Source organism: Ogataea angusta (genome assembly GCF_019207475.1).
Source record: "Ogataea angusta isolate 61-244 chromosome Unknown 61-244_NODE_12_length_299177_cov_91.812086, whole genome shotgun sequence".
Classification (NCBI taxonomy): Eukaryota; Fungi; Ascomycota; class Pichiomycetes; order Pichiales; family Pichiaceae; genus Ogataea; species Ogataea angusta.
The window spans coordinates 235,565-263,168 of NW_025065226.1; the positions used below are offsets into that span (position 1 = coordinate 235,565).

General features: G+C 58.6%; 16 protein-coding genes across 16 annotated transcripts; 5 read left to right on the plus strand and 11 right to left on the minus strand.

The window, feature by feature from the left end:
* Window positions 1-242: 242 nt before the first annotated feature.
* On the plus strand, window positions 243-1,490 carry KL928_005105 (uncharacterized protein; the record flags this gene model as incomplete). Its single annotated transcript, XM_043205878.1, has 1 exon — window positions 243-1,490. One exon carries the CDS (start codon window positions 243-245, stop codon window positions 1,488-1,490), a length of 1,248 nt encoding a protein of 415 aa, XP_043057692.1.
* Window positions 1,491-1,662: 172 nt separating this feature from the next.
* KL928_005106 (uncharacterized protein) lies at window positions 1,663-3,672 on the plus strand (the record flags this gene model as incomplete). The annotated part of the gene is made up of 1 exon (XM_043205879.1): window positions 1,663-3,672. One exon carries the CDS (start codon window positions 1,663-1,665, stop codon window positions 3,670-3,672), a length of 2,010 nt encoding a protein of 669 aa, XP_043057693.1.
* A 119-nt stretch (window positions 3,673-3,791) lies between these two features.
* KL928_005107 (uncharacterized protein) lies at window positions 3,792-5,288 on the plus strand (the record flags this gene model as incomplete). Its single annotated transcript, XM_043205880.1, has 1 exon — window positions 3,792-5,288. One exon carries the CDS (start codon window positions 3,792-3,794, stop codon window positions 5,286-5,288), a length of 1,497 nt encoding a protein of 498 aa, XP_043057694.1.
* A 40-nt stretch (window positions 5,289-5,328) lies between these two features.
* On the minus strand, window positions 5,329-6,602 carry KL928_005108 (uncharacterized protein; the record flags this gene model as incomplete). Its single annotated transcript, XM_043205881.1, has 2 exons — window positions 5,329-5,851; window positions 5,950-6,602. 2 exons carry the CDS (start codon window positions 6,600-6,602, stop codon window positions 5,329-5,331), a joined length of 1,176 nt encoding a protein of 391 aa, XP_043057695.1.
* Window positions 6,603-6,667: 65 nt separating this feature from the next.
* On the minus strand, window positions 6,668-7,132 carry KL928_005109 (uncharacterized protein; the record flags this gene model as incomplete). Its single annotated transcript, XM_043205882.1, has 1 exon — window positions 6,668-7,132. The coding sequence occupies one exon, from the start codon at window positions 7,130-7,132 to the stop codon at window positions 6,668-6,670; it is 465 nt and encodes a 154-aa protein (XP_043057696.1).
* Window positions 7,133-7,184: 52 nt separating this feature from the next.
* On the minus strand, window positions 7,185-8,498 carry KL928_005110 (uncharacterized protein; the record flags this gene model as incomplete). Its single annotated transcript, XM_043205884.1, has 1 exon — window positions 7,185-8,498. The coding sequence occupies one exon, from the start codon at window positions 8,496-8,498 to the stop codon at window positions 7,185-7,187; it is 1,314 nt and encodes a 437-aa protein (XP_043057697.1).
* Window positions 8,499-8,603: 105 nt separating this feature from the next.
* KL928_005111 (uncharacterized protein) lies at window positions 8,604-10,037 on the minus strand (the record flags this gene model as incomplete). The annotated part of the gene is made up of 1 exon (XM_043205885.1): window positions 8,604-10,037. The coding sequence occupies one exon, from the start codon at window positions 10,035-10,037 to the stop codon at window positions 8,604-8,606; it is 1,434 nt and encodes a 477-aa protein (XP_043057698.1).
* An 86-nt stretch (window positions 10,038-10,123) lies between these two features.
* KL928_005112 (uncharacterized protein) lies at window positions 10,124-10,911 on the plus strand (the record flags this gene model as incomplete). The annotated part of the gene is made up of 2 exons (XM_043205886.1): window positions 10,124-10,133; window positions 10,433-10,911. The coding sequence occupies 2 exons, from the start codon at window positions 10,124-10,126 to the stop codon at window positions 10,909-10,911; spliced, it is 489 nt and encodes a 162-aa protein (XP_043057699.1).
* Window positions 10,912-10,928: 17 nt separating this feature from the next.
* On the minus strand, window positions 10,929-12,839 carry KL928_005113 (uncharacterized protein; the record flags this gene model as incomplete). Its single annotated transcript, XM_043205887.1, has 1 exon — window positions 10,929-12,839. One exon carries the CDS (start codon window positions 12,837-12,839, stop codon window positions 10,929-10,931), a length of 1,911 nt encoding a protein of 636 aa, XP_043057700.1.
* Window positions 12,840-12,941: 102 nt separating this feature from the next.
* KL928_005114 (uncharacterized protein) lies at window positions 12,942-15,935 on the plus strand (the record flags this gene model as incomplete). The annotated part of the gene is made up of 1 exon (XM_043205888.1): window positions 12,942-15,935. One exon carries the CDS (start codon window positions 12,942-12,944, stop codon window positions 15,933-15,935), a length of 2,994 nt encoding a protein of 997 aa, XP_043057701.1.
* Window positions 15,936-16,150: 215 nt separating this feature from the next.
* Window positions 16,151-17,689, minus strand: KL928_005115 (uncharacterized protein; the record flags this gene model as incomplete). Its single annotated transcript, XM_043205889.1, has 2 exons — window positions 16,151-17,290; window positions 17,465-17,689. 2 exons carry the CDS (start codon window positions 17,687-17,689, stop codon window positions 16,151-16,153), a joined length of 1,365 nt encoding a protein of 454 aa, XP_043057702.1.
* A 180-nt stretch (window positions 17,690-17,869) lies between these two features.
* On the minus strand, window positions 17,870-19,683 carry KL928_005116 (uncharacterized protein; the record flags this gene model as incomplete). Its single annotated transcript, XM_043205890.1, has 2 exons — window positions 17,870-19,396; window positions 19,480-19,683. The coding sequence occupies 2 exons, from the start codon at window positions 19,681-19,683 to the stop codon at window positions 17,870-17,872; spliced, it is 1,731 nt and encodes a 576-aa protein (XP_043057703.1).
* A 200-nt stretch (window positions 19,684-19,883) lies between these two features.
* KL928_005117 (uncharacterized protein) lies at window positions 19,884-22,478 on the minus strand (the record flags this gene model as incomplete). Its single annotated transcript, XM_043205891.1, has 1 exon — window positions 19,884-22,478. One exon carries the CDS (start codon window positions 22,476-22,478, stop codon window positions 19,884-19,886), a length of 2,595 nt encoding a protein of 864 aa, XP_043057704.1.
* A 55-nt stretch (window positions 22,479-22,533) lies between these two features.
* On the minus strand, window positions 22,534-23,535 carry KL928_005118 (uncharacterized protein; the record flags this gene model as incomplete). The annotated part of the gene is made up of 1 exon (XM_043205892.1): window positions 22,534-23,535. The coding sequence occupies one exon, from the start codon at window positions 23,533-23,535 to the stop codon at window positions 22,534-22,536; it is 1,002 nt and encodes a 333-aa protein (XP_043057705.1).
* A 63-nt stretch (window positions 23,536-23,598) lies between these two features.
* On the minus strand, window positions 23,599-25,770 carry KL928_005119 (uncharacterized protein; the record flags this gene model as incomplete). Its single annotated transcript, XM_043205893.1, has 1 exon — window positions 23,599-25,770. The coding sequence occupies one exon, from the start codon at window positions 25,768-25,770 to the stop codon at window positions 23,599-23,601; it is 2,172 nt and encodes a 723-aa protein (XP_043057706.1).
* A 123-nt stretch (window positions 25,771-25,893) lies between these two features.
* Window positions 25,894-27,603, minus strand: KL928_005120 (uncharacterized protein; the record flags this gene model as incomplete). The annotated part of the gene is made up of 1 exon (XM_043205895.1): window positions 25,894-27,603. The coding sequence occupies one exon, from the start codon at window positions 27,601-27,603 to the stop codon at window positions 25,894-25,896; it is 1,710 nt and encodes a 569-aa protein (XP_043057707.1).
* Between the last annotated feature and the right edge of the window lies 1 nt (window position 27,604).

Genomic DNA, 27,604 nt, shown 5'->3' on the forward strand with positions numbered 1-27,604 from the left:
AGAAACTTTTTTTAAAAGGCGCGATTTTGGCCACGCAAAAAAAAAATTATCAAGTGGAGTGTTAAGTCAGTTGTACCAGGTGTGAAAACATAGAAACACCAACTGGCGATAAACCGAAACACACGCGTTCCAGAGATTCCTGTAGGACCAATCGCTTTACCTTTTTTTACCCAAGAAAAGAAGAGTCGAAACAGCTGAATTTGCCTATACAGCAAACGAACACAGTTACAGATTAATAAGCGATGTCTGAGCCTATCAAGAAGGGCAACATTGCCCAGGCCCCTACACCGCACAATACGCCGGCATCGGTGAGCGGATCGTACCTGAAAAACTCTCCATTGCCTACTATCCCGTCCACAATCAAGGAGGACGACGAGCTGCGCAAGAAGCTGCTGGCCAACCCTGCCATTTTGTCGATGATCGAGGGCAAGCTGAACACGCTGGTTGGCACGGACTCAGGCTACGTGAAGGCGCTCCCTCCGAAGATTAAAAACCGGTTGTATGGACTGAAGGCCCTGCAACAGAAACAGTTCAAGCTGGAGGCGGAATTTCAGATGGAGCTTCTGAATCTCGAGAAAAAGTACCACGAGAAACACCAGCCGATTTTCGAAAAGAGAAAGAAGCTCGTCACGGGCTCGCTGGAGCCTGCTCCGGAAGAGATCGAAGAGGGCCAGGCCCTGATGGGCGAGGAGGAGGACGAGGAGGACGAGACAGACGAGACCAAGACAGAGATCGACGAGAGTCTGAAGGACGTCAAGGGCGTGCCAAGCTTCTGGCTCACGGCCATGGAGAACCTGGGACCTATTGCCGAGCTGATCACGGACCGCGACTCGGAGGCCTTGAACCACCTGATCGACATTAGACTGGAGTATTTCGACGCCCTGGGATTCAGACTGGTGTTTGAGTTCGAGGAAAACGACTATTTCACTAACAAGGAGCTTGTCAAGACGTACTACTACCAGAAGGAGCTCGGCTACTCGCGGGACTTTGTGTACGACCACGCGGAAGGTTGCGACATCAAGTGGAAGGACAACGAGCACAACCTCACGATCACGGTCGAGAAGCGGAAACAGAGAAACAAGCACACGAAGCAGGTGAGAACGATTGAGAAGCTGACGGCCGTGGACTCGTTCTTCAACTTCTTCAACCCGCCACAGCCACCAAAGAGCAAGGAGCAGGAGGAAGAGGCCGAGGAGGACGAAGACGAAGACGAGGAGCAGGAAGAGGAAGAGGACCTCGAGCAGAGACTGCAGCTGGACTACGAGATCGGCGAGCTGTTCAAGGACAAGCTGCTTCCTAGAGCCATTGACTGGTTCACGGGACAGGCGTTGGAGTACGAGTACGACGACGGCGAGGAGGAGGACTACGAGGAGGACGAGGAGGACTCTGAGGCGGACGAGACCGATGCAGACGAGGACGAGGAGGAAGAGAGCTCAGACCAGGCCGACACCGCCAAGGCGCAGCAGCCGGCTGAGTGCAAGCAGCAGTGAGGATGGAGAGGTTATCTTTGCTTGTAGGCGAGCTGAAAATGTATTTAAGCAAATAAGAATAAAATTCGCCACGGGCCATGTGGCGCAGAAACTAATTAGGTGAAATAGATGCGAAAAAAAAAAGACATTATTTTAATTCGCTAACAGCTCCTATTTATTCGCTGCACACTGCATGTCCAAACATCTTCCGCGATCGCACGCCAGCAAGCTTCCCCCGACACACCAACTGTACAAGAGTCTACTAGCCCTTGTATCGTTGCTGCCCAATCTCTCCAACGCACTGCCCCTTCCCGTGAAGGGGCTAGTTGCGAGGGGGATCATTCACACTGCCAGCAAACACCACGAGCCGCTGTCTGACGGCGAATTCTACATGTACATGGTGGCGTCGATCTCGCTGGTTCTGCTCGGCGGTGTTTTTGCCGGTCTCACGCTGGGCCTGATGGGTCAGGACGAGCTGTACCTAAAGGTGATCGCCGACAGCGGGACGCCTAGCGAGCGCAAGTGGGCGCACGACGTGCTGAAGCTGATTGGCCGCGGCAAGCACTGGGTGCTTGTGACGCTGCTGCTGTCGAACGTGATCACCAACGAGACGCTGCCGGTGATGCTCGACCGGTTTCTGGGCGGCGGGTTTGCGGCCGTTTTCTCTGCCACCGCGTCGATCGTGATTTTCGGCGAGATCATCCCGCAGTCCGTGTGTGTCCGGTACGGCCTGCAACTCGGAGCGTACTTCGCGCCCTTTGTGCTCGTTCTGATGTACCTGATGTACCCTGTGGCGTACCCGATTGCGCTGCTGCTGGACTACATTCTGGGCCAGGACCACGGCACCGCGTACCGCAAGTCCGGTCTCAAGACGCTCGTCACGCTGCACAAAACCATGGGCGTCGAGCGACTCAACCAGGACGAGGTCACCATCATCAGCGCAGTGCTGGACCTGAAGGAGAAGCCGGTGTGTGCGATCATGACCCCGATCGACAAGGTGTACACGCTGCCCTCGGACCGCATTCTGGACGAGGAGGTGGTTGAGGAGATCTTCAACGCTGGGTTCTCGCGGATCCCGATCCATCTGCCTGGCGAGCCAACCAATTTCGTTGGCATGCTGCTGGTGCGGATTCTGATCAGCTACGACCCGGAGGACGCGCTGCCCGTTTCGTCTTTCCCGCTGGCCACGCTGCCGGAGACGTCGCTGGACACCTCGTGTCTGAACATTCTGAACTACTTCCAGGAAGGAAAGTCGCATATGGTGATTGTGAGCACGACGCCCGGCATGGACACCGGCGCCGTGGGAGTGCTGACGCTGGAGGACGTTATCGAGGAGCTGATTGGCGAGGAGATCGTCGACGAAAGCGACGTCTACATCGACGTGAACAAGAACATCCGGCGCAGCATCCCCGGCCCGCTGGCCAAGAAAAACGTCTCGTCGTACCTGCACAGCCTGTACTCCTCGAGAGCCAACTCGCAGAACTCGCAGACCAGACAGTCGTCTCCTCCGGCGCCCGCGTACTACCCGAAACGCGATAGCCAGGACACCGAGACACCGCGCGAGAACAGCACGCTCAGAATCAAGTCGCCGCCGGTGGAGCCAGTACACAACACACAGATCAACTCGACGACCGCCAACGGCATCAAGCCGTCGAACCTGGCCGTCAACCCGCTGCAGACGAACAACACTCACGTGACCATCAAGAAACAGCCCCAGCTGGACCCGCGGCCGGAGCACGTGGCGCGCAACTACGGTTCTGCCGAGGAGAACGGCGACGCGTCTGCCGACGCCCACAAGAAGCCGACAGCGCGCAAACTCTCGTCCACTCAGCACAAGGGCGTGCAGAAACGGTTCACCATTCCGACCCAAAAGAGTGAGCGGTCGTCGGTTGACCTGTCGGACGTCCAGCACCAAACGTCGCCGTTGCCGTCTGCGGCCTCCGAACTGACCGAGCACACCGTCGGCCTGCCGATGGCGTCGAGCCACTCGACCAGGAGCAACAGCGGGATCATTGAGAACATTGTGAGCGTGCGCGGAGTGAGCAAGACCGTCATTGGCGAGAGCGCGGTGAGCGAGGCGATGGACATTGGCGACGAGAACGACGCGGGTGACCCGACGCACAGCGAGAAGGTGCCGTTTCTCAAGAAGGAGAACGGCTCCAGGCCGCGCCGGGACTCGAAACGGTTCTGGGACTGGGGCTAGCTTCGACGCGTCGATCGGCGCCGTTTTTTTCCATATTTTTTATAATTTTCCTACCTAACGCTTCTCATTGTTTTGTGTCATTGCTTCTTTTGCAAAGCCGGTCTAGAACGCTGAAAACCATGCCCAAGCCGACGGACTTGTCTCAGAGCCAGGTCGCGCTATCTAATGTAAGCATGAGACGCGACGAGTCGTCGTCGTCGCTCCACTCGCACTCCAGCAACCTCGGAACAGGCAGCGGAAGCCATGTGCTGGCTAAGCTTTTCCGGAAGGGCTCTGATCGGTCGAGCCCAAACGCGTCTAGCCGCGCCGCGTCCATGAACAATACCCCGTCGGCGTCCCTGACGCCTACGTCGTCCAACCTCACTCCGCGGGTCAGCAACAGCAGCAACGCTTCCACCGCGGGGAGCACCGACTCGTCGTCGCTGCGACACCTGTCGCTCAAGCGGTTTCTGAAGCCGATCCACCGCTCGGCCAAGGCCAAGGAGCAGCAGGAGCACCTGCACCAGGTGATCCACCACAAGCTCAACAAGCTCAAGATCGGCAACCACCACCACCACCACCACAAGGACCAGCCAAAGACAGAGCCGGTGCTGCCGCCCCAGCCGGACGGACGACAGGAGGGCGTGGCCGTGCGCAAGCTGGTGGCGCAGTACGGCGAGATCCCGGACGCTGCCGTCGAGAAGAGCGTGCTGGGCGAAGGAGCAGGCGGCTCGGTCCTGATTGTGCGCCGGCCCTCTGACGGACAGGTGTTTGCGATCAAGAAGTTCCGGCCGCAGACGTCGCGCGAGTCGGACTACGACTACCGAAAGAAGGTGATCAACGAGTACAACCTGCTCGTGGACCTGGACCACGAGAACATCATCCGTGTCTACGAGCTGCTCAACGAGCACACGCTCTACGTGATGGTGATGGAGTACTGCAAGTACGATTTCTTCACCATTGTCATGGGCGGAGTGATGTCGAAAGACGAGATATACTGCTACTTCAAGCAGATGGCCGAGGGTGTGCTCTATATACACAGCCAGGGAATTGCTCATCGCGACCTGAAGCTGGACAACTGCGTGGTGAGCGAGGCGGGGATACTGAAGCTGATCGACTTTGGCTCGGCCGCAAGGTTCAGAATGCCCGACGGCGACCCGGACCAGACCATCATCCCGGTTCGGGGCATCGTCGGGTCAGACCCGTACCTGGCTCCCGAGTGTCTGTCGCTGGGGTCGTACGACCCGCGGCCGGCCGACGTGTGGTCGTTGGCCATTATGTTCTGCTGCATGGTGCTGAGACGGTTCCCCTGGAAGATTCCCAAGACGACAGACTCGTCGTACCGGGCATTTATGGGCGAGCCAGGCGACGACGGCAAGGCTTCGTCGGGCTCGGGCCGGCTTTTGAAGCTGCTGCCGGCTGCGTCGCGGCCGCTGATTGGCGGGATGCTCACGGTGGCCGTCGACAAACGGACAACCATGGACCAGCTGCAGCAGGATACGTTTTTCTACGGAATTGACTGGTGTCACGGTTCTATCAAGGGCGACCATACACATCATCTGATCACAGAGACGGACCTGGAGAAGATCGAGGCCGAGCGCAAAAAACAGAGCGAGATGGCCAAGAAGCTGGGCTGATCACCACCCGTGGTCGTACAGCATGGACACGGACTCGCCATTATTTATTCTGCGGATCGCCTCGGACAGGATCCGCGACACGTCCAGGATGACCATCTCCTTGGCGTCCAGCTCGGCCACGTGTGCGGCCTGGTCCACCGAGTTGGTGGTGATGATCTTGTCGATCTGCGACTCTTTGAGCTTGCGCATCGCGTCGCCGCTGAAGATGCCGTGCGTGATCAGCGCATACACGTACTTGGCGCCCTGGTCTTTGAGCAGGCTGGCCGCGCGCGTGATCGTGTTGGACGTGTCTGCCAGGTCGTCCACCACCACACAGACTTTGTCGTGGACGTCTCCGACCAGCATCGTGGTGGCAACGTACTGCTGGTCGGCCGCGGGCTGGCCATTGGGCGCGCTGGACGGCGAGCGGCGGCCGGGGAACCCTGGCGTGGCGAAGCTGACGCTGTTGAGACTCGACGTGGACGGGTTCGAGTGCACCATGAGCTCCGATTGCATCTGCGCAGTGTCGACCTTCTGCCGGCGCTCTTTGTGGATCAGGGCGAACGGCATGCACAGCGCGTCCGCTATGGCCGCTGCGCGCTTCGCCCCACCAGAGTCCGGCGACACTATCACGCAGTCTTTATAGTTTGGCACGTAATTTGTAATATAGTGCTGGAATAACGGCTTGGACAGCAAGTTGTCCACGGGGATGTCGAAAAAGCCCTGGAACTGGGCGTCGTGCAGGTCCATGGTGATGATATGGTTGGCGCCTGCCGAGGTGAGCAGGTTCGCGATCAGCGTGCCGCTCTGGGCGATCCAGGACCGGTACCCTGTCGGATTGGCGATCGAGGCCTCGTTGGTGTGCAGCGTCTTGAGCGACGAGCTGGTGCTGATGGCGCGCTGGCTGAGCACGTTTTTCGGGCTCGGGTCGCGGACACTGGCCCGCGACGGCAGTTTCGGTGACGGCGGCACGCTGTCGGGCACTTTCGACCCTCTGTGCTGGGCTCCTCCTGGAACACCCCGTTTGCTGGCCTGGGACTCGACCTGGCGCGAGTAGAAGAAGAGCGGACACACGACGGTGATTCGCTTGGCGGAGGCCATCTTGCACGCGGAAATCATGATCAGCAGCTGCATAAAAAGGTCGTTAACGTGGCCTGCGCCCGACTGGACAATGAAAACGTCCTTCTCCCGCACGGAGTCGCCAAAGTGCACAGACGTCTCGCCGTTGGCAAACTTCTTGAGCTCCACCTGTCCCGGCGGCAGGCCAAGATTGCGGCAGATCCGGTCTGTGAGCTCTGGGTTGGAGGACCCAGAGAAGACGATAATGTCACGCATGGGAGAAAATAAAGCTGCAATTAATTATTTGAGGACTTTTTTTTTCTATCGACGCGACGCCGACGCTACACATTGCAGCCGGCCACCACGGAGTTTAGGTGCGTGTCGAACAGCTGGCATCTGATGGGCATGTCCAGCTGGTAGAACGGGTTCTTGAGAACGTAATTGCAGTAATGTTCGTATATCTTGTCGTAGATGGCGGCGAATCGGGCCTCGTCCATGTCGGGCGACGCAAACACAATGATCTTGATGCCGGTGACGGTCTGGTTCATGAAGATCTTGAACCGCGACGTGGCAATCTCGCGCAGTCCCGTGCGGTTCGAGTTCGCCAGCGTCTTGGCCTTCTGGTAATTGTGCACCGCGTCTGGCGGCGTCAGCTTCGACGCTATGGCGTGCACTCCGTGCAGCGTGCTGGCAATGACGAGGTAGTCGTTGGACCGCTGTTTTGTGATCGGCGAGTTTACCGTCTTGAAGTCCTTCTGGTACAAAAGCGAGCCGGACCGTGAGGTGATGTAGATCGAGTACAGCATGGAAAATAAATAATGGAAAATAAATGATGCTAATTTATTTTATTTTATTTTATTACAGAAGTCCCCGCTGGTTGCGTCTCTTGCGCTTGTCGCGGTACACGCGGTAGCCCAGAAGGCCGATGTACGCCAGAACAACAAACATGGCCGTATACAGGGCGTACGTGGTCAGACGCCACACAAGACTGAAGAAGTAGCCGACGGCTCCTCGCTCGTCGTTGTACAGCTCCTTGTTGAGCTGTTTGGCGCGCTGTTCCGACCGCCTGAGCCGGCTCGCGGTGCGCCGGGTGGTGGTCTTCTGCGGCTTGTTGAACCGGCGGTGCCGTCTCTTGGCCTCGTGCTGCTTTGTCTCGGCGTCGATTCTGTCGTCGAGCCGGTCGATCAGCGCGTCGATCGACTGCACAGGCCCCCCCGAGGCGTCCTTGAGCGAGTGCACCTCTATGCCGTACAGATCCACGTTGTGGAACAGCTCGCCCGTCTCTGCACTGACCCCCACGTAGGGCGTCTCTGGCACGAGCGACGCAGCAAGCTCTGTGGTGCTGAAACATGTTTTCCAGTTGTCGTTGCCCAGAATATCGAATTCGACGCTAAAATACCCAGACGAGCGGATATACCGCACACGCATTCGCGACGGCGCGTCCATGCGCGTGTTGTACGCCCTGTGCAGCGCACAGCTGCCGATCTCCGTCGCCGTTCCGTCGTCGTCCTTGTTGTACTTGCCCGCAAACCCGTTGTTGCTCTGGATCGAGACTCTGGGGAAGCTGTTGGCGCCCCTGTTGTCGCGCATCTTGCCCGGCGTGTTCTTGAACGTGTCCACAATCACCGCGAGCCCGCGGTAGTCGTTCTGCATGCCAAACATGTCGCCCTGGCTCAGCGGCTGGCTCGTGAGCCAGAACGCCATGCCGTCGCCAATCAGCGAGATCCGCGTCTGCTGGCCGTGGATCTTGAAGTCGACGACTGCCTCGAACGAGTCGGCGTCCTGGAGCGAGACCGGCAGCCGCGAAAACACATACCCGACCGAATTGGGCCGCTCGGGCACGAGACGCACGTAGTCGGAGTCTTTTTTCATCACCATGTTGCCGCCGTTGTCGTAGTTGATCATCGCGAGAGTGGCCGGATTCACGAACGGCGGGCGCAAACTGAGGTACTGGACGTTCTCGCGGCGGATCTCGTGCTCCTGGATCAGGCTTTGGACGTCGTTGGGCTCTTGTGCGAGCTCCTGGGTGGCCGGGCTTTTCTTGCGGCCCAAGAGAAGCCAGAGAAAAAACAGCACAAGCGCGCCGCCGCCCAGCTTGGCTTTGCCGCCAGCACGAGCTAGTTGCCTCCCCAGCCGGCCGCGCTGAGAACCATACCCTACTCCAATGTCCATGAGCGAAAAGTACGAGGCGAAAAATATATTTCCAGAACGTACGGTGCAGAGATGTGCTGTCTCGCGCGGCGAGCGGGATTTCGATGCATTACGTGATTCTATAGATCAGTACTCGAGGTTGATGTAGGAGCAGCCGTTGACGGCGATCTGGCTCGCCATGCTGAGGCTCGAGACGCTCGACGCGTCGGAGTCGACGCCGTGGATCATCACGCGGATGTTGTCGTTCTCGGCGGAGGCATACGGCTCGTCTGATCTTTTGCCGTGGAACAGACGGTCGAGCACGCGGGGCTGCGGCGCGGGACGCGCGCCGTAGCCGCAGTCGGCACAGCTGCCGCACGGCCCGCGGCGCTGGGGCAGCGGGAGGTCTATTATGTGGTCTGTCTCGTGCTCCTCGGGCACGGCGCGCTCCCTGCTCTTGATCTTGTCGAGCTGCACGTGATCCACAGGCACCTGACACGAGTACTGCCACTGGTCGGCAAGGTCGATTCTGGCGTCGACGGAGAGCGGGCCGGAGTCGGCGAAGCGCGAGCACGTGAGCACGTCCTGGCGGAACTCGAACAGGTCGCTTCTCTCCCACGGGTTGAGCCTGAGGTACTTGCACAGGATGTGGAAGAGCTCTGTGGAGATGGGCAGGATGCGCAGCAGCACGGTCGGGTCCTTCACGTACGCCTTGAACGTGGTGTCCTGGAGCGAGGCCTTGAGCCAGGGGTTTCTGATGGTGACGAGGTTGATTAGGATGATGGCGAGCGACCACACGTCGCCGGCGCTGGTGGGGAAGCGCACGTTTTCGCGCAGGCCCTCGGAGGACGGCTGGAGCAGGCGCTCGAGGTGGATCGAGTGCGCGTCCTTGGAGTCGAAGCCCTGGCAGAAGTTCTGGATGCGCTCGGGCGACATGTAGTAGCTGGAGCCGCAGCAGATGTTGGACTCGATGTGGTGGTCCTGGAGCGCGAGGCCGAAATCGGCGAGGATCATTTTGGTGCCGTTTTCCGCGACAAGGATGTTTTCGGGCTTGATGTCGCAGTGGTAGACGTTTTTCGAGTGGCAGTACGTGATGGCGTCGACGAGCTGCAGAAACACGCTCTTGATGAGGAACGGGTCGTTTTTGTAGCGCTGCTTCTCGACAATCGTGTTGAACAGGTCGCCGTCCGGGTAGTAGTCCATCACGACGAAGATCGCCGGCTTGAGGTCGTACACCTTGTACAGCGACAGCACGTTGGGGTGCTTGTGCACCTTGAGCTGCAGACTGATCTCCTTGAGGATCTTGCAGTGCGTGCCGTTCTGCTCGATCATGGCGAGGCTGAGCAGGTTGGCGGCCAGGTTGCCGCCGTTCGCGAGCGCCATGTCGAGGATCTGGGCCTCCATCTGCTCGAGCAGCTTCTTGTTGCCGTGGACAGACTGGTTCTTGAGGATGATCTTGATGGCGTACATCTTGCCCGTGAACAGGTGGCGCGCAGAGTATACGACTCCGTACGAGCCGGAACCAATCCGCTTCTCGAGCTGGTACTTGTTGTTGAGAATAAGGTTGGTTAAAGTTTTCATGGGGAAGATGTGTATGGGGACGACCACAGACATATATTTAACCTGGCTGGAGTTCCCCACCGATCTGGGTATCCCGAGCCGCACGGATGACGCCTGGTCAGTCGATTCTCGTCCAAAGTAGCAACTCCACGATTGTCTCCGTGCAGAACAACGCGCGGCGGTGCAGCTGTCATGCACGCTCTGCGATTTTTTTTCCGAAATGTCTCTCCACTATGCGCGTGCAATCGACTGATAATTTACGCCCTGAAAATATTTCGTGATAAGACCCTTCCCGATGGAGGCTCTGCGGTCACTGGATCTGACGAAAGCCCGCAGCGACGGCGTCAAGCACCTGCTGGCTCCGTTCGTGCCCGCGACAGCGCCCGCGCCGCCCTACGTGGCCGCGCTCGCCTCAGACACGCTGTTCCAGATAGTCGCCATCAGAGACGTGTCGCGGTCTGCCGTCTCGTACATCGAGAGTCTGGCCGAGCTGATCGACGCGAACGAGGGCTTCTACGACCGCCAGACCAGGTCGCGCCCGCGCAAGCAGAGGGTCATCCGGTCCGCCAACGTCGACGGCGACGCGCACGAGCACTGGCCCACACAGACAGCCACCCCCACGTACCGGCTCACGCTCCAGGACGCGCACGGCAATTTGTGCTACGCACACGAGATCGAGCCTCTGCCATTTTTACGGAGTAGCCCGGATCTGTACCCGGTCCGACTCGGGTCGAAATTGCTGGTGCAAAAGGGCGCCACAGTGGTGTTTGGCTCGGCATTTCAGCTCACCCCATCCACCTGCCGCTTTCTTGGCGGCGAACTCCCCCACATGAACCACGACCTGTACCGTCGCGAGCTGCAGAATTTCAAACGTGAAATAAATTACACCGGGTAAATTACACACTTCGGGGTTTACTCCTCCAGCAACAGCTCCCAAAGAGCCTGCTCGTTCGGATAATCGTGGTGGACCACGCTCACCAGCAGATACTGCTCCAGCACCTGCGAGATCAGCGTGTGCGACACAGACCCGCGCGCGTACAGCAGCTGCCACTCTCGCCAGATGTTGAACGCCTCCTCGCTCCACGCACGGAACGACTCCTCCTCAATGATGGTCGTTTGCACAATTTCTCTGTCGGGGAAAACCCCCCACGTAACACAGTTGCTCTTGTGGCCCGGCAAATTCGACGCATAGCCGCCCCTGCTGTCGGAAACATAGTATGTAACGTACTCGTTGGCACTTAGCCTAGGCAGCAACGCCTCCCAGTCCTTTTTCGAAATGAACATCTCCACAAACGCCTTCTGGTAGACGTAGCCGTTTTTCGGGCCCCACCCAAATATCTTGTCGCTCGACTTGCTGCAGTTTGTGGCCGGCTGCGACGAAACCGTAAACCAGTTCAGCTCGTTCAGCCGGATCAGCTCCTCCTGGATTAGCGCCGTTTCCGGGTTCAATCCCAATTCCGACCACGGCAGCGCATTGATCTTGCCGCTCAGGTAGTTGGTGAAGATTCGCGAAATGTCCTTTAGGCTCTCTGGGTACCCCCATAGCTCGTACGCTTTGGTGGAGGTTATTTTCAGTGATGGACCATAACCGTCGATCTCACCGTACGCGGGCGACCGCGAGTCTCCAAACCGTCCGTTCGGGAAATCGTCCCACGTGGCGTCCTTGCCCAGCGTGCCCTTGCCCGACGAGATCGAGACTATCGTCTTGACCTGCGACATCGAGTTTCGAGCTCCCGACCGTCTCATCGGAGCGTCTACTATAACCTGGTTATTCACCTGGCGGAACCGGTCGGCGTACGCAGCTCTTTTCGCCGTAGTCGTTGCCTCGTCAATGTCCTCGTCCGAAACCGTCTCCTCGCCAAGCTCCTCCACCTCTTCCTCTTTTTTCTTCAGCACCTGCGAGAGAAGCTCATTCTTGTTGATGATCTGTGCAATCGACTTCTCCAGGTTCAGAGTGTAAAAATGGAACCCGCGGATCTCACCGTTCGTGTCTTTGTGGATTTTGGTAACCATCTCCGAGAGCACGTCCACGCCGATCTCCTTGACCTTGTCGTCGTCGTTCTGAATATCCTCGGGGAATTTTTCCAGCAGCGAGTCCGGGATCGACGCGTGGCTCAGTTTCGACGCGCGCTGGAAGATGCCATAACCGTTGATTGGCATCAGACCGGGAATTATAATCAGGTCCTTGTTTTTAATCTCCGCCGTCGATCTCACCGTCTTCACATAATGCACAAACTTGTCCGCGTCGTAGAACATTTGCGTCACCAGAAAGTCTGCCCCCGCGTTCACCTTCTCCACCAGGTACGGCAAGTCCTTTTTCATGTCCTGGTCGCTGTTGTCGGCCCCTTCCACATGGCCCTCCGGATACCCAGCCACTCCGACGCAGAAATAGTCACCGTATTGCTCTCTAATGTACCGCACAAGGTCGACGGCGTATTTAAAGTGGCCGTGGCGCTCGGGATCTACGCCGTCTCTGGGCGGGTCGCCCCTCAGAGCCAGAACGTTTCTGATTCCTGCCGTCTTGGCCCGCCCAAGAGCGTCGTCAATGACCTCTTTCGAGGTGTTGGTGCACGTGAGGTGCAGACACGTGGTCAGGCCTAGCTCCTGCTGACACGTCACCGCGAGATCCAGCGTCTTGTGCGCCGTGGTGCCGCCTGCCCCCCAAGTGACGGTGACAAAAAGCGGGCCCAGGAGGGACATTCTGGTGAGCCGCGCGTACAGGTTGCGCAATCCGTTTTCCGTCTTGGGCGGGAAGAACTCGAACGAGAAAAATGGGTCGTTCGGGCCCAGCGTCTTGATTTTCTCACTGATCTTGATAGACATGACTAACAAAAGAAAATACGAAAAACCGGCAACAGAAAAATATCTGCGTCGATAAATTTCACTGGAGCGTCGATCGGCGGGTGCTATAGTTTCTTTCTCTCCATGTCCGATCTGCTTTTCGAGGCCGTTTCCGACGACGAGCACGTCGAATCCGAGCTCACCAGGCTGCTGCAGGAGGACCGCGAGACCGATGAGCTTACGGTGCCGGCGGTAACTCGCGAAAGCGAGCCTGAGCCGCCTGCGCCAGTGCATCCTCTGTTTTCAAGCCGGGAGGACAAGACCATCAATCTCACGCTTAGTCTCGGCTACCAGCGCCAGATCGTGCAAGAGCTGGTTGAGGACGATGGACTGGTTATACTGGGCAGGGGTCTGGGGCTGGAAACCATTGTGGCGAACCTGTTACATGTTCTAGGGTTATCTGTGATAGAGGACAAAAAGAGCCTGATTCTGTTGGTGAACGCGAGCGACGCAGAAATATACAAAATCGGCGAGGAACTGCGTGAGCTGGCGTGGCTCGACGGCAAGGACGAGTCGGTCTCGTTTCTGTCTGTGAGCCGGGACCCGACTACACTGGACAAACGGCGCCGGTTATACGAAAAGGGCGGGATACTGGCCATAACCACGCGAGTGTTGGTGACCGATTTGCTCGGCGACGTGCTGAACCCAGACTTGGTGACCGGGATTGTGTTTTTGCATGCCGAGCGCGTCAAAGAGTACTCGAGCGAACGGTTCATTGCCAATCTATACCGCAAGAAAAATAAATGGGGGTTCGTCAAGGCGCTTTCAGACGAGCCAGAGAGCATGGGCGCCGGGTTCCAGCCGCTGTACACGCGGCTGAAGTACCTTCGGCTGCAGAAAGTTATGCTATGGCCGCGGTTCCATGTGGACATAACCAACTCGCTCAAGTCGCGCAAGGTGGAAAACAAAGTCACCGAGATCAACGTCCAGATGACAGACTACATGCTGAAAATCCAGACCGGGCTGCTTGCGTGCATGGAGGCATGCATAAACGAGCTGAAACGACATAACCCGGAGATCGCGTCCGAGTACTGGACGATCGAGAACGCGCTGGACGACGAGTTCGTGCGCAACATCCGCGCCACGCTCGACCCTTACTGGCACAGGGTCTCGTCCACGACAAAACAGGTGCTGTACGATTTTGCTACGCTCAGAGAGCTGCTAGGCCGCCTGTTTACGTGGGACTCTGTACAGTTCTACCAGGAGTTATCGAGCATCGTCGAGGCAAACAAGCCGTCGGTGACCAACAACAACAAGACCATGGCGCCATGGCTCCTGTTGGACGAGGCCATGACGGTTATATCGTGCAGCAAGGCCCGGGTTTTCGATAAAATCCGCGACGACGACGACGCAGAGGCCACATACTTGCTGGAAGAGTTGCCAAAATGGGAGCAGCTGGCGATGATTCTGGACGACATCAACGAGGAGAAACAGCGTGGCGACCACTCCGAGGACGGGCCGGTCCTGATTATGTGCTCGACGGCGCACTGCTGCAGCCAGCTACGCAATTTTCTAATGAGTTATAAAGAGTACCGGGCCGGCAGCCGCACCGGGTTCAGTGCACGCAAGCTGATGGTGCGAATATTCAAGCAGCATCTGGCGTGGAAAAAAGGCACGGGCAGCCGCACGGTGAAGATCCAGAAGGAGCTCAACAGGGTCTCGAGCCAGGCCCGCAGCGACATGGACGACGACGTGGCCGTGTCGCGGACGTTTGTGCGTCGCAAGGCGGTGCCCAACAAACGGCGTCGCGCGCGTGGCGGTGCAGTTATGACGACGTATAACCGCATGCTGAGCAAGACGGAAGACGACGACAACGTGGACGACGCGGTCCACGAGGCGATGGTCGATCTGTTGGAAAACGAGGTGGATGCCGATCTTGGCGACGACGACGTCAAGCAGGAGGACCCGGATTCTGTGCCGCCCGAGGAGTTTGAAGAGTTTATGGACCATTTGGAGCAGACCCCAGAATTAGAGGAAGTGCGCTCGCACGGCATAACTTTTGAGTACGTCGACCGCACTGACCAGATAATTATTGAGAAGTTCGACGCCAAAGCCAGCAACTACCTCCTCGAGGAAGTTATGCCGTCGTACATCATTCTTTACGAGCCGAACTTGGCCTTTATCCGGCGAGTCGAGCTGTTCCAGTCTCTGCGGCACACCCACCCTGCCCGCTGCTATTTCATGTACTACGGAGACTCCATCGAGGAGCAAGGTTATCTGAACAGCATCAAGCGGGAAAAGGACGCCTTTACGCGGCTCATTAGGGAGAAGTCGATGCTTCCAAAGACATTTATAACCGACGAGGACGAAAGCGCCAGGTTCTTGCCGACGCTGGCGCAGAGCACGAGAATTGCAGGGGGCAACCCGCTCGACACGAAAAACAAAGTCGTTGTCGACGTGCGGGAGTTCCGGTCGCAGCTGCCTTTTCTGTGCTACCTGGCCGCCATGGAAGTTATACCGTGCATGCTCACGGTGGGCGATTACGTGCTGTCGCCCAAGATCTGCATCGAGCGGAAGTCGATTCCAGACTTGGTCAGCTCGCTGAAAAGCGGCCGGTTATACCAGCAGTGCGAGCAGATGTTCCGGTACTACGAGCTGCCGGCGCTGCTGATCGAGTTCGAGGAGGGCAAGTCGTTTTCGCTCGAGCCGTTCACGGGCTACCGCGACGGGCGGCCGCTGGGCACCGGGCCGGGCAGCACGGCGTTCCAGCAGGACCTGCAGCTGAAGCTGATGATGCTGCTGATTGCGTTTCCGAGCCTGAAAATCTTGTGGACCTCGTCGCCCTTCGAGACCGCGCGGCTGTTCCGGGAGCTCAAGCTCAGCCAGGACGAGCCGGACGTCGACAAGGCGGTCAACGCGGGGCTAAATCCGCTGTTCGACAAGGACACCTACTTCAACGACATGGCGATCGATCTGATCCAGAACATTCCGGGCATCAGCTCTGTGAACGTGCACCTGATCATCAACAAGGTGCGCAGCATCCGCGAGCTGGCGCAGATGAGCGAGGCCGAGCTGGCGCCTCTGGTTGGGCAGGAGGCTGCGGGCAAGATTGTGCGGTTTTTTGAGCGGAGTATCTGATATGAAGACAAGTATAAGGGTGTAACTTTGCTACTGCGGAACGATAGATCTGCGATGAATGAGACACTTATTTTATTTCATACTAAAGGATCAACTACGTATTAATATTCAGTTATAATATTTTCAAACCAAATACACCAGACTAAAAAATAGCACAGATCGATAACCTCTCCAGGTAAACGCGCCACCGACGCTTCGCTCTGCCCCCTTTTCTCCTACCCATTCACCAACCTGTCCACAATGCCCGCCGCATACAGCGCCTTCTCCTCCTCCGACCGTCTGGCCACGATCTGCACACACACAGGCATCTTGTCCCAGTCCGCGTCGCCGTCACGTGCAGAGTCAACGCTGCCCACGGGCACCACCACACACGCGCAGTCGGCGATGTTGAACGGCGCCGTGTACCGCGGCATCGAGGACGTGTGCGGCTTGCACCCGGCCGTCCACCAGATCGGACACACCAGCACGTCAATGCCCCAATTTTTCCACGCCGCGTAGAACTCCTGCTTGCACTCGTACACCTCTCTGCTGACCTGCCACCATTGCGTCACATCGAGCGGCTTGTCGATTCCTTCCTTCACAACCAGGTCTCTGACCATATCGATGTCGGGCTCGCCCGTCTGCGCGAGCGTCGTGGCGATTTCCTGGTACGCATCCGCGCCGAAAACCTTGCCGATGGTGTCGAGCAGTTTTGGTTGCAAGTGGAAATTTATTTTTTTGGTCTCGTATTTGGCCGTGTGCAGTTTTTCCTCCACGGCGCTCAGACACCGCAGGATGGCTTTCTGCGGCGTCCTGACGCCGTCGTCCGTCCAGAACCCGAACCGCACCTCCCCGTCAAACGGCCTGTACGGAATCGCCAGCACCTTGGGGTCTGTGTTCCACAGCCCTGCCTCCACAATCAGCCGGAACACCTGGTGGACGTCCTCCAGGCTTGTGCCCATCGGGCCGATCGCGGACGGAACAAGCTCCTGCCACGCGTACGAGTTGCTCACGCCCATGTACGAGACCCTGCCCGTGGACGGCTTGAGCGCGTACAGGCCCTGGGCCGCGGACGGGATGCGGATGCTGCCACCGATGTCTGTGCCGAAGCCCAGCACGGCGCCGCCCGCGCCGATCAGCGCGCCCTCGCCGCCGCTGCTCCCGCCCGACGACATGGTCACGTTGACCCCGTTGTACGTGTAGCCCATGAGGTTCGACTCTGTCTCTGTGCACATCATGGCGATCGGGACGGTCGTCTTAACGTAGAAGACGGCTCCCTGGGCGAGCAAGAAGTCTGCCAGCACGGCGTTCTTGGCCGCCGGCCTGCCAAACAGCGCGCAGTAGCCGATCGACGAGTCTTTGCCGGCCAGATCGACCTGGTCCTTGAGCGAGACGGGCACCCCGTGCAGCGGGCCGACGGTCCTGCCGTGTGCGGCGTAATACTCGTCGAGCTGGCGCGCGCGCGCGAGCGCGTCGTCAAAGAAGATCTCGACGCAGCAGTTGAGGATCTGGTGGGCGAGCGCGGCGCGGTGGCAGAACGCGGAGGCGACGCCGACCGCCGTGAGCTCGCCCGCGGCGACTTTGCGCGCCAGCTCGGCCAGCCCGAGCCGTGTGATCTGCGTCTCTGCCTCGGGCAAGACCGCGTCCAGGTACGCTCTCGTGCTCAAGTAGCCCGCGTCCAGCATCCTGCGCTTGAGCGCCGGGTCGCGCCAGTCCGCCGGAATCGCCTCAGCGAGCTGTTTTTTCTTGCTGTCTCTTATCTGCTGCCACGACATGGTCTTCGCAACGAGGCCACAGACAGCCGTATATAAGCACGGCGGGCGATGCGCACGCTGCAGGGTCGACAGGGGCGGCCGGGCGCTCTCATTCGCGGGCGCTTTCAGAACCCCTACGGAGAAATTTCATGCAAGATAATGGACCCGCAGATCTTATCGTGCCACTTTGCATGCGCCTATTTAAACCGTGCAACACCAGTCTGCTGCGCAATGGCCACCCCGATCCTCGACCAGAGCTACGGCTACGGCTTCGTGCTGGGCATCGGCGCGGCCTTCGCGCTGCTCATGTCGCTCATCACCCGCGTGCTGTCGAAATACCTCGGCCAGGTGCAGAACTCGGAGCGCTTCACCACAGCCTCCAGAAACGTCGGCTCCGGCCTCATTGCCTCGTCGACGGTGTCTGCGTGGACGTGGCCCGCCACGCTGCTCTCGTCCGGCGCGTGGAGCTACTCCCACGGCGTCTCCGGCGGCTTTCTCTACGGCATCGGCGGCACCATCCAGATCACCCTGTTTGTGTTTGTGTGCCTGCAAATAAAGTCCAGGGCCCCTGCAGCACACACCGTTTCCGAGTGCTTCTCCGTCAGGTTCGGCCCCGCGGGCCACTGGGTGTTCCTGTGCTACGTCTTCGCCACCAACGTGCTCATCTCGTCCCTGCTGCTCCTCGGCGGGTCCCAGGGCTTCTCGGCCACCACCGGCATGAACGTCGTCGCCGCAAGCTTCCTGCTGCCCCTCGGCGTCATGGTGTACACCGCGCTGGGCGGCCTCAAGGCCACCTTCATCTCCGACTGGATCCACACCGTCATCATCTACGTCATCCTGCTCGTCGCCAGCTACAAGATCTACTGCTCGTCGCCGCTGATCGGGTCGCCGGGCAAGATGTACGAGCTTCTGCAGCAGGCCCAGACGACGTTCCCGTCCGCGACCGGCCAGAGCTACCTCAGCTTCAAGGACAGCACCATGCTCATGCTCACGTGGACAGTCTGCCTGGGCGGCCTCAGCTCCGTGTTCGGCGACCCGGGCTACTCCCAGCGCGCTATCGCGTCCAGCTCCACACAGGTGTTCCAGGGCTACACGCTCGGCGCGCTGTGCTGGGCCGTCATCCCCACCGTGATCGGCTCCTCGGCCGGCCTCGCGTGCCGCGCGCTCTTGTCGCACCCAGCTTCCCCCACGTACCCAAACGAGCTCTCCACGCAGGAGGTCAACAACGGCATGCCCGTCATCTACGGCCTCTACGCCGTCATGGGCAAGTCCGGCGCCGCCGCAGGCCTCATCATGCTGTTCATGTCCGTCACCAGCGCCAGCAGCGCCGAGCTCATCGCGTTCTCGTCCGTCACCACCTACGACGTGTACAGAACCTACATCAACCCAAACGCGTCCGGAGCACAGCTCGTCCGCGCCGCCCACATAGCCGTCGTGGGCTTCAGCCTGTTCATGGCGGTGCTCTCTGTCGTGTTCAACTACGTGGGGGTCACCGTCGGGTGGCTGCTCACCTTTAGCGGCATCATCGTCAACCCGAGCGTGTTCACCGTCGTGATCACGCTCTTCTGGAGCAAAATGACCAAATGGGCGCTCGTCGTCGGCGCGCCCCTCGGCACCGTATCCGGCGTCCTGTGCTGGATCGCCAGCGCGTACTGCTTCGGCAACACCGTCGTCGATAAGGACACCCTCAACATCACCAAGGCCACCTTCATCGGCAACTGCACAGCCCTGTTCTCGACACCGGTGTACATCGTGCTGATCAGTCTGGCGAAGCCGCACGCGGAGCCGTTTGACATGGCCGCGTTCCGCACGAGCATCAGTCTGGCGGACGACATGGACGCCGAGGAGGAGCAGGCGGCCGAGCTGCCGGCAAACGAGCAGAAAAAGCTGCGCTTGCACATCTGGGCCGCGGCCGCAATCAATCTCGTGCTTGTTCTGGGCGTGTACGTGGTTCTGCCCCTGGGGCTGTATGGCAGCAGCCACGACCTGAGCAAGGCCTCGTTCACCGGGTTCATTGTGGTCGTTTTGATGTGGCTGCTCGTGGCAGCCATGTACATCATTTTCTTCCCGCTGTGGCAGGGCAGACACTCGATCAAGGTGCTGCTACAGGTGCTCCTGGGACGGGGCTCGGCTGACGGGGCCAGCTCTGTGGAGGTGGTCGAGATGCAGCCGGAAAAGAAGATATAGTCAGTGCGTGGAGCCAAAACATAATTATCTAGTTGCTCAAAGCCTCCTGTAGTCTCACCAGTAGCTTTGCCGACTCCACCGCCTGCACAGAGATGTCTGGCGGCAACGACGGCGTCATGAGCGCGCCGAGAATGGATTCGTCCGCCGGGAACAGCTTCGAGACCGAGAACAGCGTCTGCAGCTCGTCCCGGGCCCCCGCGGAGATGGCGTGCGCCACTGCCGCGCGCAGCAGCACGTTCACCAGCTCCATGCTCTTGCCCGAGATGTGGATGTACATCAGCTTGTTCTCGTGGTTGGTCTTGGCGTAGATGGCCGCAAAGATGAACGCCAGCTTAAACAGGTTGGTCCCCACGAGCTCGGGCGAGCTCAGCAGCCGCAGCGCCACGTTGCGCGAAAACTGCGCGTCCTCAATCACCTCCGCCACAAAGATGCTGCCCAGCAGCAGCTCCAGACACGACGGCAGCTTGTCGTTGAACCGCTCGATGCCCTCGTAGATCACGTGCAGCGGCAGCGCAGAAACGAAAAATCCCATCGTCCGCACCACCAGGTCGCCGTTCTTGGCCTGGTCGTACGTCTGCATCAGCGAGTTCATCTCCGGGTCCAGGTTTTCGCGCGCCAGCACAGACGACAGCATCTTCTTGTTATTCAGCGATCCGCACAGCACCTTGGTGAGCACGTCGATCGCGTGCAGCTGGTACTTGCCCTTGCCGGCGTCGAACTTTGGCACGTAGAACCCAGCTTTTTCGTCCTCCGGCTCCAGTGGAACGCCAAACGCGAGACACAGCGCAAGAACCAGAAAAGCCTCCTTTGTCGAGCGCAGCTCGATCGCGTGCGAGACGTTCGCCAGCGTCATCAGCGTGTCTTTCATCAGATGCATTTTTTTCCGTGCAAACACAAACCCTTCGGACGTGCCCAGCGCCGCTATCAGTGCGTAGATAAAGTTGAGCAGCGACGAGTTCGCCGCCATGAGGTTGTTGTTCGAGACGCCGTGCGGGTTGTTCACAAACGACAGATTGCGCAAAATCATCGACACCGTGTTGAGCTCCTCCACCAGCATCAGCCGCCGGTCCAGGAACGTCTTCGCGTACACGCGGCCGGAAAAGTCGTCCGCTTCGGCACGTGCAGCTTCCAGCAGCTCCACGTACGACGGCAGAGCGAATGGCGCCAACGGCTTCTCGTCCACGTCCGACGCCGGCGTGTCGACGCGCGGCGGCTCCTCAAACACAACGTCTGCGTCGGACTCCTCGACCTCCAAGTCCTGGCTCTCGTCGCCGACCTCCTTCGACGTGAACGAGTCCACCACCACCTCAACGTCCTTGTCTGCCTTCAGCCGTCCGCTGTACTTTTCAAAGACCTCTTCTATCTTGTTTGGCTTGAAATACTCCGGGCGCGCGTCTTCGTACCTGTCTCTACGCTTGTCCAAGTTGCCCGAAACAAGCATGTCCAGGGTGTCTGTGCCGACGCTGGCCAGCGCCTCCAGAAGGCCCATACACTCGCCGAGCGGCACAACGAGGTTCGGGTCCGACGTCACAATCAGCAGAACGTTCAGCGCGAGGTTCACCTCGGCGTCGATCTTTGACAGCAGCGACAACGTGAGCGCGTTCAAATCGATCTTGCCGAGCTCTGGCACAAACAGAAACACAGGCTTCAAGTGGTCGATCTGCTCGCCGAACGCAGACAGCGCTTTCAAATCGTGGCCCCCCACCTTGTCGAGCAGCCGTTGGTGCGGCACGTAATTGCGAATGAAGTCGGGAACGAAGTTCGCGTCTTGCTGCGGCGTCGCGTGGCGCGACTCAACAGTGGCCGGCGACGGCTCGCTCGCACGCTGGTCCCCGGGCGTGAACTTTGTCTCGTTGAAAACGGGCGGCGTCTGGTGACTGGCACTGGTCGGCGTGGCCTGCTTGAACTGCATCTGCTGCTCGAGCTGTTTTTTCCGCATCGATAGCTCCTTCATCCCCTCAGGCGTGTTGGCGTACAGCTCGAACGGAAGCAGACATTTGTGGTACATCTGGACAAACTCGCGCAGCAGCTGGTTGTTATCGGGCGGGATTCCAAACTTGCTGGCCACAGGCACAATTTTCTTGGACCTGAGCACGTTGTTGAACCCGCCAAACTTCACCATCACGGCGTAAATCAGAAATAGGTTCATCTTCTTGCCCCCAATAACAGGATACCTCTCCGTTAGGGGAGTGTTGTTGCGGTTCATGAACTCCTCCAGCAGACACATGAAATTGTGCTGCTGCTGCATCTGGATCTGCATCTGGCGCTGCTGCGGAGTGCTGGCGTTCGGACTGTTGTTGTGGGAGGGCACGGGACGCGGTTGCTGATACTGCTGAGGCGGCGGGGTGGGGGTCGGCGCAGACGCTTCAAACGGGCTCTGCGTGGGTGGCTGGGACGGGAGAGCGCGCTGCTGCTCCAATTGAGCGCCAGAGTTGTTCTCAAACACCTGCGGCGAGAAAGACGACATGGTGCCCCCGGACATCGCCTCGTCGCCGGGCCTCGGGGGCTGGGGCGCAGCCGCCTGCGGCTGGGCGGGACGCGACGACGACGACGGGTTGTCGGGGAACGTCAGAAACGCCATTTCGTCGTCGCCGGCCTGCTCGTTCCAGAATTCACTGTTCATGGAGCAATAATTCAGGGAAATAATAATAGACGATTTTTCTGAGTATTTAGTTTTATCAGAAGCCGGGTAACCACGACCACCGCCGGCTCTTCCTGAGCTGTTTCTGCAGGTTCCTATAGTGCTCGTACTCGTTCCAGCACGAGCGGTCGCCGAAGTTGCAGCCTGCCATGTTGACCAGAAAATCGCGGTCCTTTTCGTTGTAAAAATACTGCGGGTCGTCTTTCTGTTCCGCACAGGCTCCCGGCGGAAAGCTATTGATAGCTCGCAGGGGCACAAACCCGACGCGTTCTCTGATCCACGGCTGTGTGCGGTACAGCGTCTCGAGACAGTCCTGTTCCTTGTGCTCCCACGTCATGTGCATCTGCTCGTAAAACACCGGGTCCCACCAGACGTCCAGCAAAAGCTCTGTCCACTCAGACCGTCTCACCAGGAAGCTGCCCAAATTGAACCCTCCGCAGTCCTGGGCCAGCACCAGATCCACAGGAGAGTGCTCAACGTCCACGTACGGCGAGTCCACTGGAATATGCAGCGGGTTGTGGTACGACAGGTCTCTGTAGGTGCGTTTTTCGAGATTATTGAATAGGTACTCCTCGAGAGAGATCTGCGGCTCCATGATGAACGTGTGCAGGTCTAGCCACCAGAACCACTCGGCGTCCGGGTACTGGCGCATGGTCTGTTTCAGAATGTCGGCCTTTTCCCAGCCCTCGCGCCATTCGTGGCTGTACCTTCTTTTCAGTGCTGTGTCTTTGATGGAGAGGATGTAGCCGTGTTGCTCGGCGTATTCGCGTTTGTTGGCGATCGACGACCGCTCCACAGACCACTCCTGCGGCGTTTTCCATCGCTGCACGCCGCCGCCCTCGTTGGCCGCCAGGATGATCACCACCCGCGGGCTCTTGTGGTAGTGGGGCACGAGAAAGAACAACAGCAGGGGCAGCAGCAGCAGGTACGGCCGGTGGCGCAGGTACCGCGCCGCGGGCTCCAATCGCGCGAGCCGCGACTGGGCCGCCGGCTTGAGGGTCTTGAGATATGGCTGGTGGGCCGCGTACGGGATGGACATCGCACCGCAATATTTATTTATATAATTTCTAACATAAAATAAAAAAAAAGAAGTCGATCGTCGCTACAGGCCTTTGAGCAGCTGGTCGAAATCAGGCACCGTGGCAGCACCGCCCATATAGTTGCCGTCGACAAGACCCGGCACCGGCATGTGCATTACGTCGGCAAAGTCCTGCATTCGGGGCATCCCGTCGAGCTCAAAGGGCATGTTCGTCTCTGCCGTCGGGTCGGCACTGAACGTGAAATGTTTGACGAAGTCTGAGTCTCTGACGTTGGCCATTTCCGTCGGGTTGCTGATATGCGCAAGCCACTCGCTGACGCTGTCCTGCGAGCTGTCTGAGACAGACTCGCTGCCCACGCTTGGCTGTGTTTCCGGGAAGTGCTGCAACGAGTTGGTGGCAGGGTCCACCACGGGCCGTGTGCCGTCGTCGGTTGAGTATTTGGCCAGCTTGCGCGGAATGAACGGCGCATAGTTCTTCTGGTACAGCTGGAACGGCAGGAAATTCTTCAGCTCGCGCCGATCCTTCTCCAGCTGGTCGTCTGCGCCCTCGAACGACCGCGCCTCCAGCTTGTGCTCGATCCGCGCGCTGATCTCGTCGTTCAGCCGGTCCGGGAACGTGTCGCTCGCGTCGCTCACCTCAAACGAGGACCGCAACAGCTTCAGCCGCTTCTTCTTGTCGTGGTACACCTGGCTCACCACATAGTGTGCCATCTGGCCTTGCAGATACTGTTTGCCGTACTCCTGCATAGAAAGCAGGTTCAGCTGGATACACTCGTCCGCCATCTTCGCGATCGTCGCGTCTTTGTTCAGCAGCTGGCACAGCATCGTGAACGAGCTCGAAAAAACGCACTGCATGTATATATTCGGACACGGAGCATAATTGTTGTCCTTGAGCCACCGGCCCGAGATCTGCGAAATCATGAACGCACAGTGGAAAGTCAGCCCCCACGACGGGACGCTCTGCAACGATTCCTTGTCCCTGCGATGAGCGGCCAGTTTCTTGTACTCGCGCAAAAGATTCACTCGGTGGATCGTCAGTAGCAGCAGGTAGTAGTACATCGTGATCAGCACCGAATGGCCCGTCTGCGACCCCGGATCGTCCAGCCTGAACACCAGATGCGCCGGAAGACTCTCGAACCACTTAGTCACCAGCGCGTCGCACTGGTCCACGTCCTTCCACAGCAAAATCCCGTCCGCGGAGTTGTCGTTTGATGACGTAATATCGATGAGCTCGCCAATCTTGATCAGACTGCGGAAGTAGTCGTGGCTCTCGTGCTCGAACTCGTCCAGCGCAAACAGGTCCTGCGAGTCCTTCGAAATCGCCGTCTCGCTCTTCGACACCAGACACGAGCCGCCGTGCCAGAACACAAACATGCGGTCACGTGCGTAGATGATCCACCACAGCCGGCGGTACATGTTGCGCTTGTACTGCGGCAGCCGCGGCTGTTCCTGGTAGAACCGGTTGTCCTGGGCGACCTGGTGCGCCATGCGCAGCCACGTGCGCCCGCTGGTCCCCATCGCGTACTTGGTCATCTCCGAGATGCACGAGAGCACCATGTACGTTTGCACGAGCGCGATCGGGTCCTGCTCCACAGACGCCTCCACAAGCGCCTTGGTTCTCTTGTAGAACACGGCCGTGTACTTGTCGTACGTGTCGCGCTCGTGTTCCGTTGCGAGGTCCGCCTTTGCCAGAATCGAGCCGACGCAGAGCAGCGCCTGCACCAGCACCAACGACGGCACCTCGTCCAATTTCTGGTGGTCTCTGATGAACCTGCCGTAGTCCAGGATCAGCAGGCACTTGTTCATGTTCTTGAAGAAGTAGTTGAACAGCTTCCAGCAGGTGACCTTGTCTGGCAGATTGAAGCACCCGAGCTGTGTCATGTACTGCAAATCCAGGTCGTCGAGTTCCGTTTCATATCCCACGACGTTTTTGTAGAACTTGGACGCCAGCTCGTTCACGGCGGGGTAGTAGGCCATGTTGACGGCACGGCTCTCTGTCTGGGCCGCCGAGCGCATGTATTTCTTGGGCGAGAACTTGATCACGTTCAGAAACTTGTCCTGGGTCACAAAATACGTCATGCCGTCGGTCTTCTTTCTGCGCTTGTGAAGCACGCACTGGGACTCCACTTTCAGCTCCTTGCACTTGCTGCACGGCGTCCCGGTGGTACCAATATCGCACTTGATTTTTCGCCGGTGGCAAATGTCGCACGCGGCTCCCACCTTGCGCTGGTCCATATGGATGATTTGTAATATTTTATTTTATTTTATTTTATTTTATTTTATTTTACTTATTTTACTTACTTTACGCTTATTTTTCTTTAATTTTTATCTTATCTTTCATCTCCGTAACTCATTAAGCTATATATCGTAGGTTCTCCGGAACGAGTCCACGTTCAGCCCAGGTTTCACCTTGTCAATCAGGTCGCGCCGGTCCATCGCCAGGAACGCGCGCTTCAACGTCTCGATCAAACTCGTCGACTGGTTGCTCCGGGCAACAGACGAGGACCCATCGAGCGACTCCACCTCGTGCATGCTCAGTCCCGTAAGCAGGTGGTCCACCGCGTCGCGATACATCCCCATATTGATGAAGGAAACACCCAGATTGTACCTTGCTCTCACGAAGTTCGGGTTCAACTGCAGAGCACGCGAGTACGCCTCGATCGCCTGCTCGGGCTTGTTCGAGTTCGCCAGCGACGCTCCCAGCCGGTTCCAGGCCAGCGCGTCATTTGGGTTGTGCTCGATCGCCGCCTGGAAGCAGTCCAGCGTCTTGCTGTACTCCTCCATCGAGTAGAACAGCACTCCGAGCCCCGTCTGGACCTCGGAGTCCATGTTGGCTCCCTCAGGGGACAGCTGCGCGGCCTTGATGAATAACTGTGTCACACGCTTGTTCAGCGAGAACCGGTCGTCCGCCTGGATGTCCGGGTTCGCGCTCCGTGCGCGCTCGGCCACCTCCGGGTACTTGGTCTCGATCCATCTCTCCAGCGTGGCAAACGCTGCGTTGTCGTACCCTTCGTTGATGTACGAAATCGCCAGAGTCATGAGCGCAACAAGGTTCTGGGGCGACAGCTCCAGACACTTCTCCAGCGCGGCTATTCCAGCAAGCTCTTTCTCGTTCTGGGTCTGAACCTGGCCCAGACGCAGCCAGGCGTCGACATGGCCGGGATTCTGCTCGACAGCAGCCTCAAAAGCCAGCGCGGCCTCGCTGAGTTTCGCACCGCTCTCCATCAGCTTGATGCCAATCTCGTACGCGTCCAGGTTGTTCCGGAACTGGTTATTCTCCTCAAAAGTGTACTCGCCGTAGTTCAGCCTTGTCTGTGCGTACTTTTCGAAGTCTTTCTCCCATTGCGCCTGGAACTCGTCGTTGCTCAGCATGTTGTCCGCATAGGTCTCCTGGATGTTGTCCCAAACTTGATCAAACGCGCTCTCCTGCGCGGAAACCGTCTCCTCCACTGGCTGCTGAGTCTCTGCCGTAATCTCCTCCATCTCCTCCATCTCCTCCATCTCCTTGAACTGCTGCTCCCAGTCCACCTGCTGGCTTGTGTCCTCCTGCATCATGCTGCTGGAAATGCTACTGGCCTGCATTAGCCCGTTAGTAGAGGTAAACGGCCTCAAATGCAACCGGGGAGCCATCCCCATCGATCTCACCGGGGCCTGGCTGACTGGAGACGGACTGTGCGTAACCTGCGACGTGGCTGTGCTCTGGAACTCTGAGGACCACCCGGAAACCTGTGGCCGCGCTTGCCCGTGAATTTGCAAAGGCAGCTGGTTCTGCACGCGGGAGCTGCCCAGGGCAGGGGCAGTCTGCGTTTGCACGTCAGGCTGGATCATGCGCAGCTCGTTGGCCATCGGCTGGAAGTTGAACGGCGCGCTCTGGTTCATGAACTGCTCCATGTGTGCTCTGTCGGCCTCGTTCATCGCCACAGGTGCTCTGATTTGGGCGTTCTGACGGGTCTCGTGGGCGCCGTTGCGGAGCGATTGCTCGAGCGACGTGTCGTGCTGCGACTGCTTGAAAAACTGCGCCAGCGGATTGGCGTTGGCAGCACACTCCGATCCTCCCAGAAACGACATA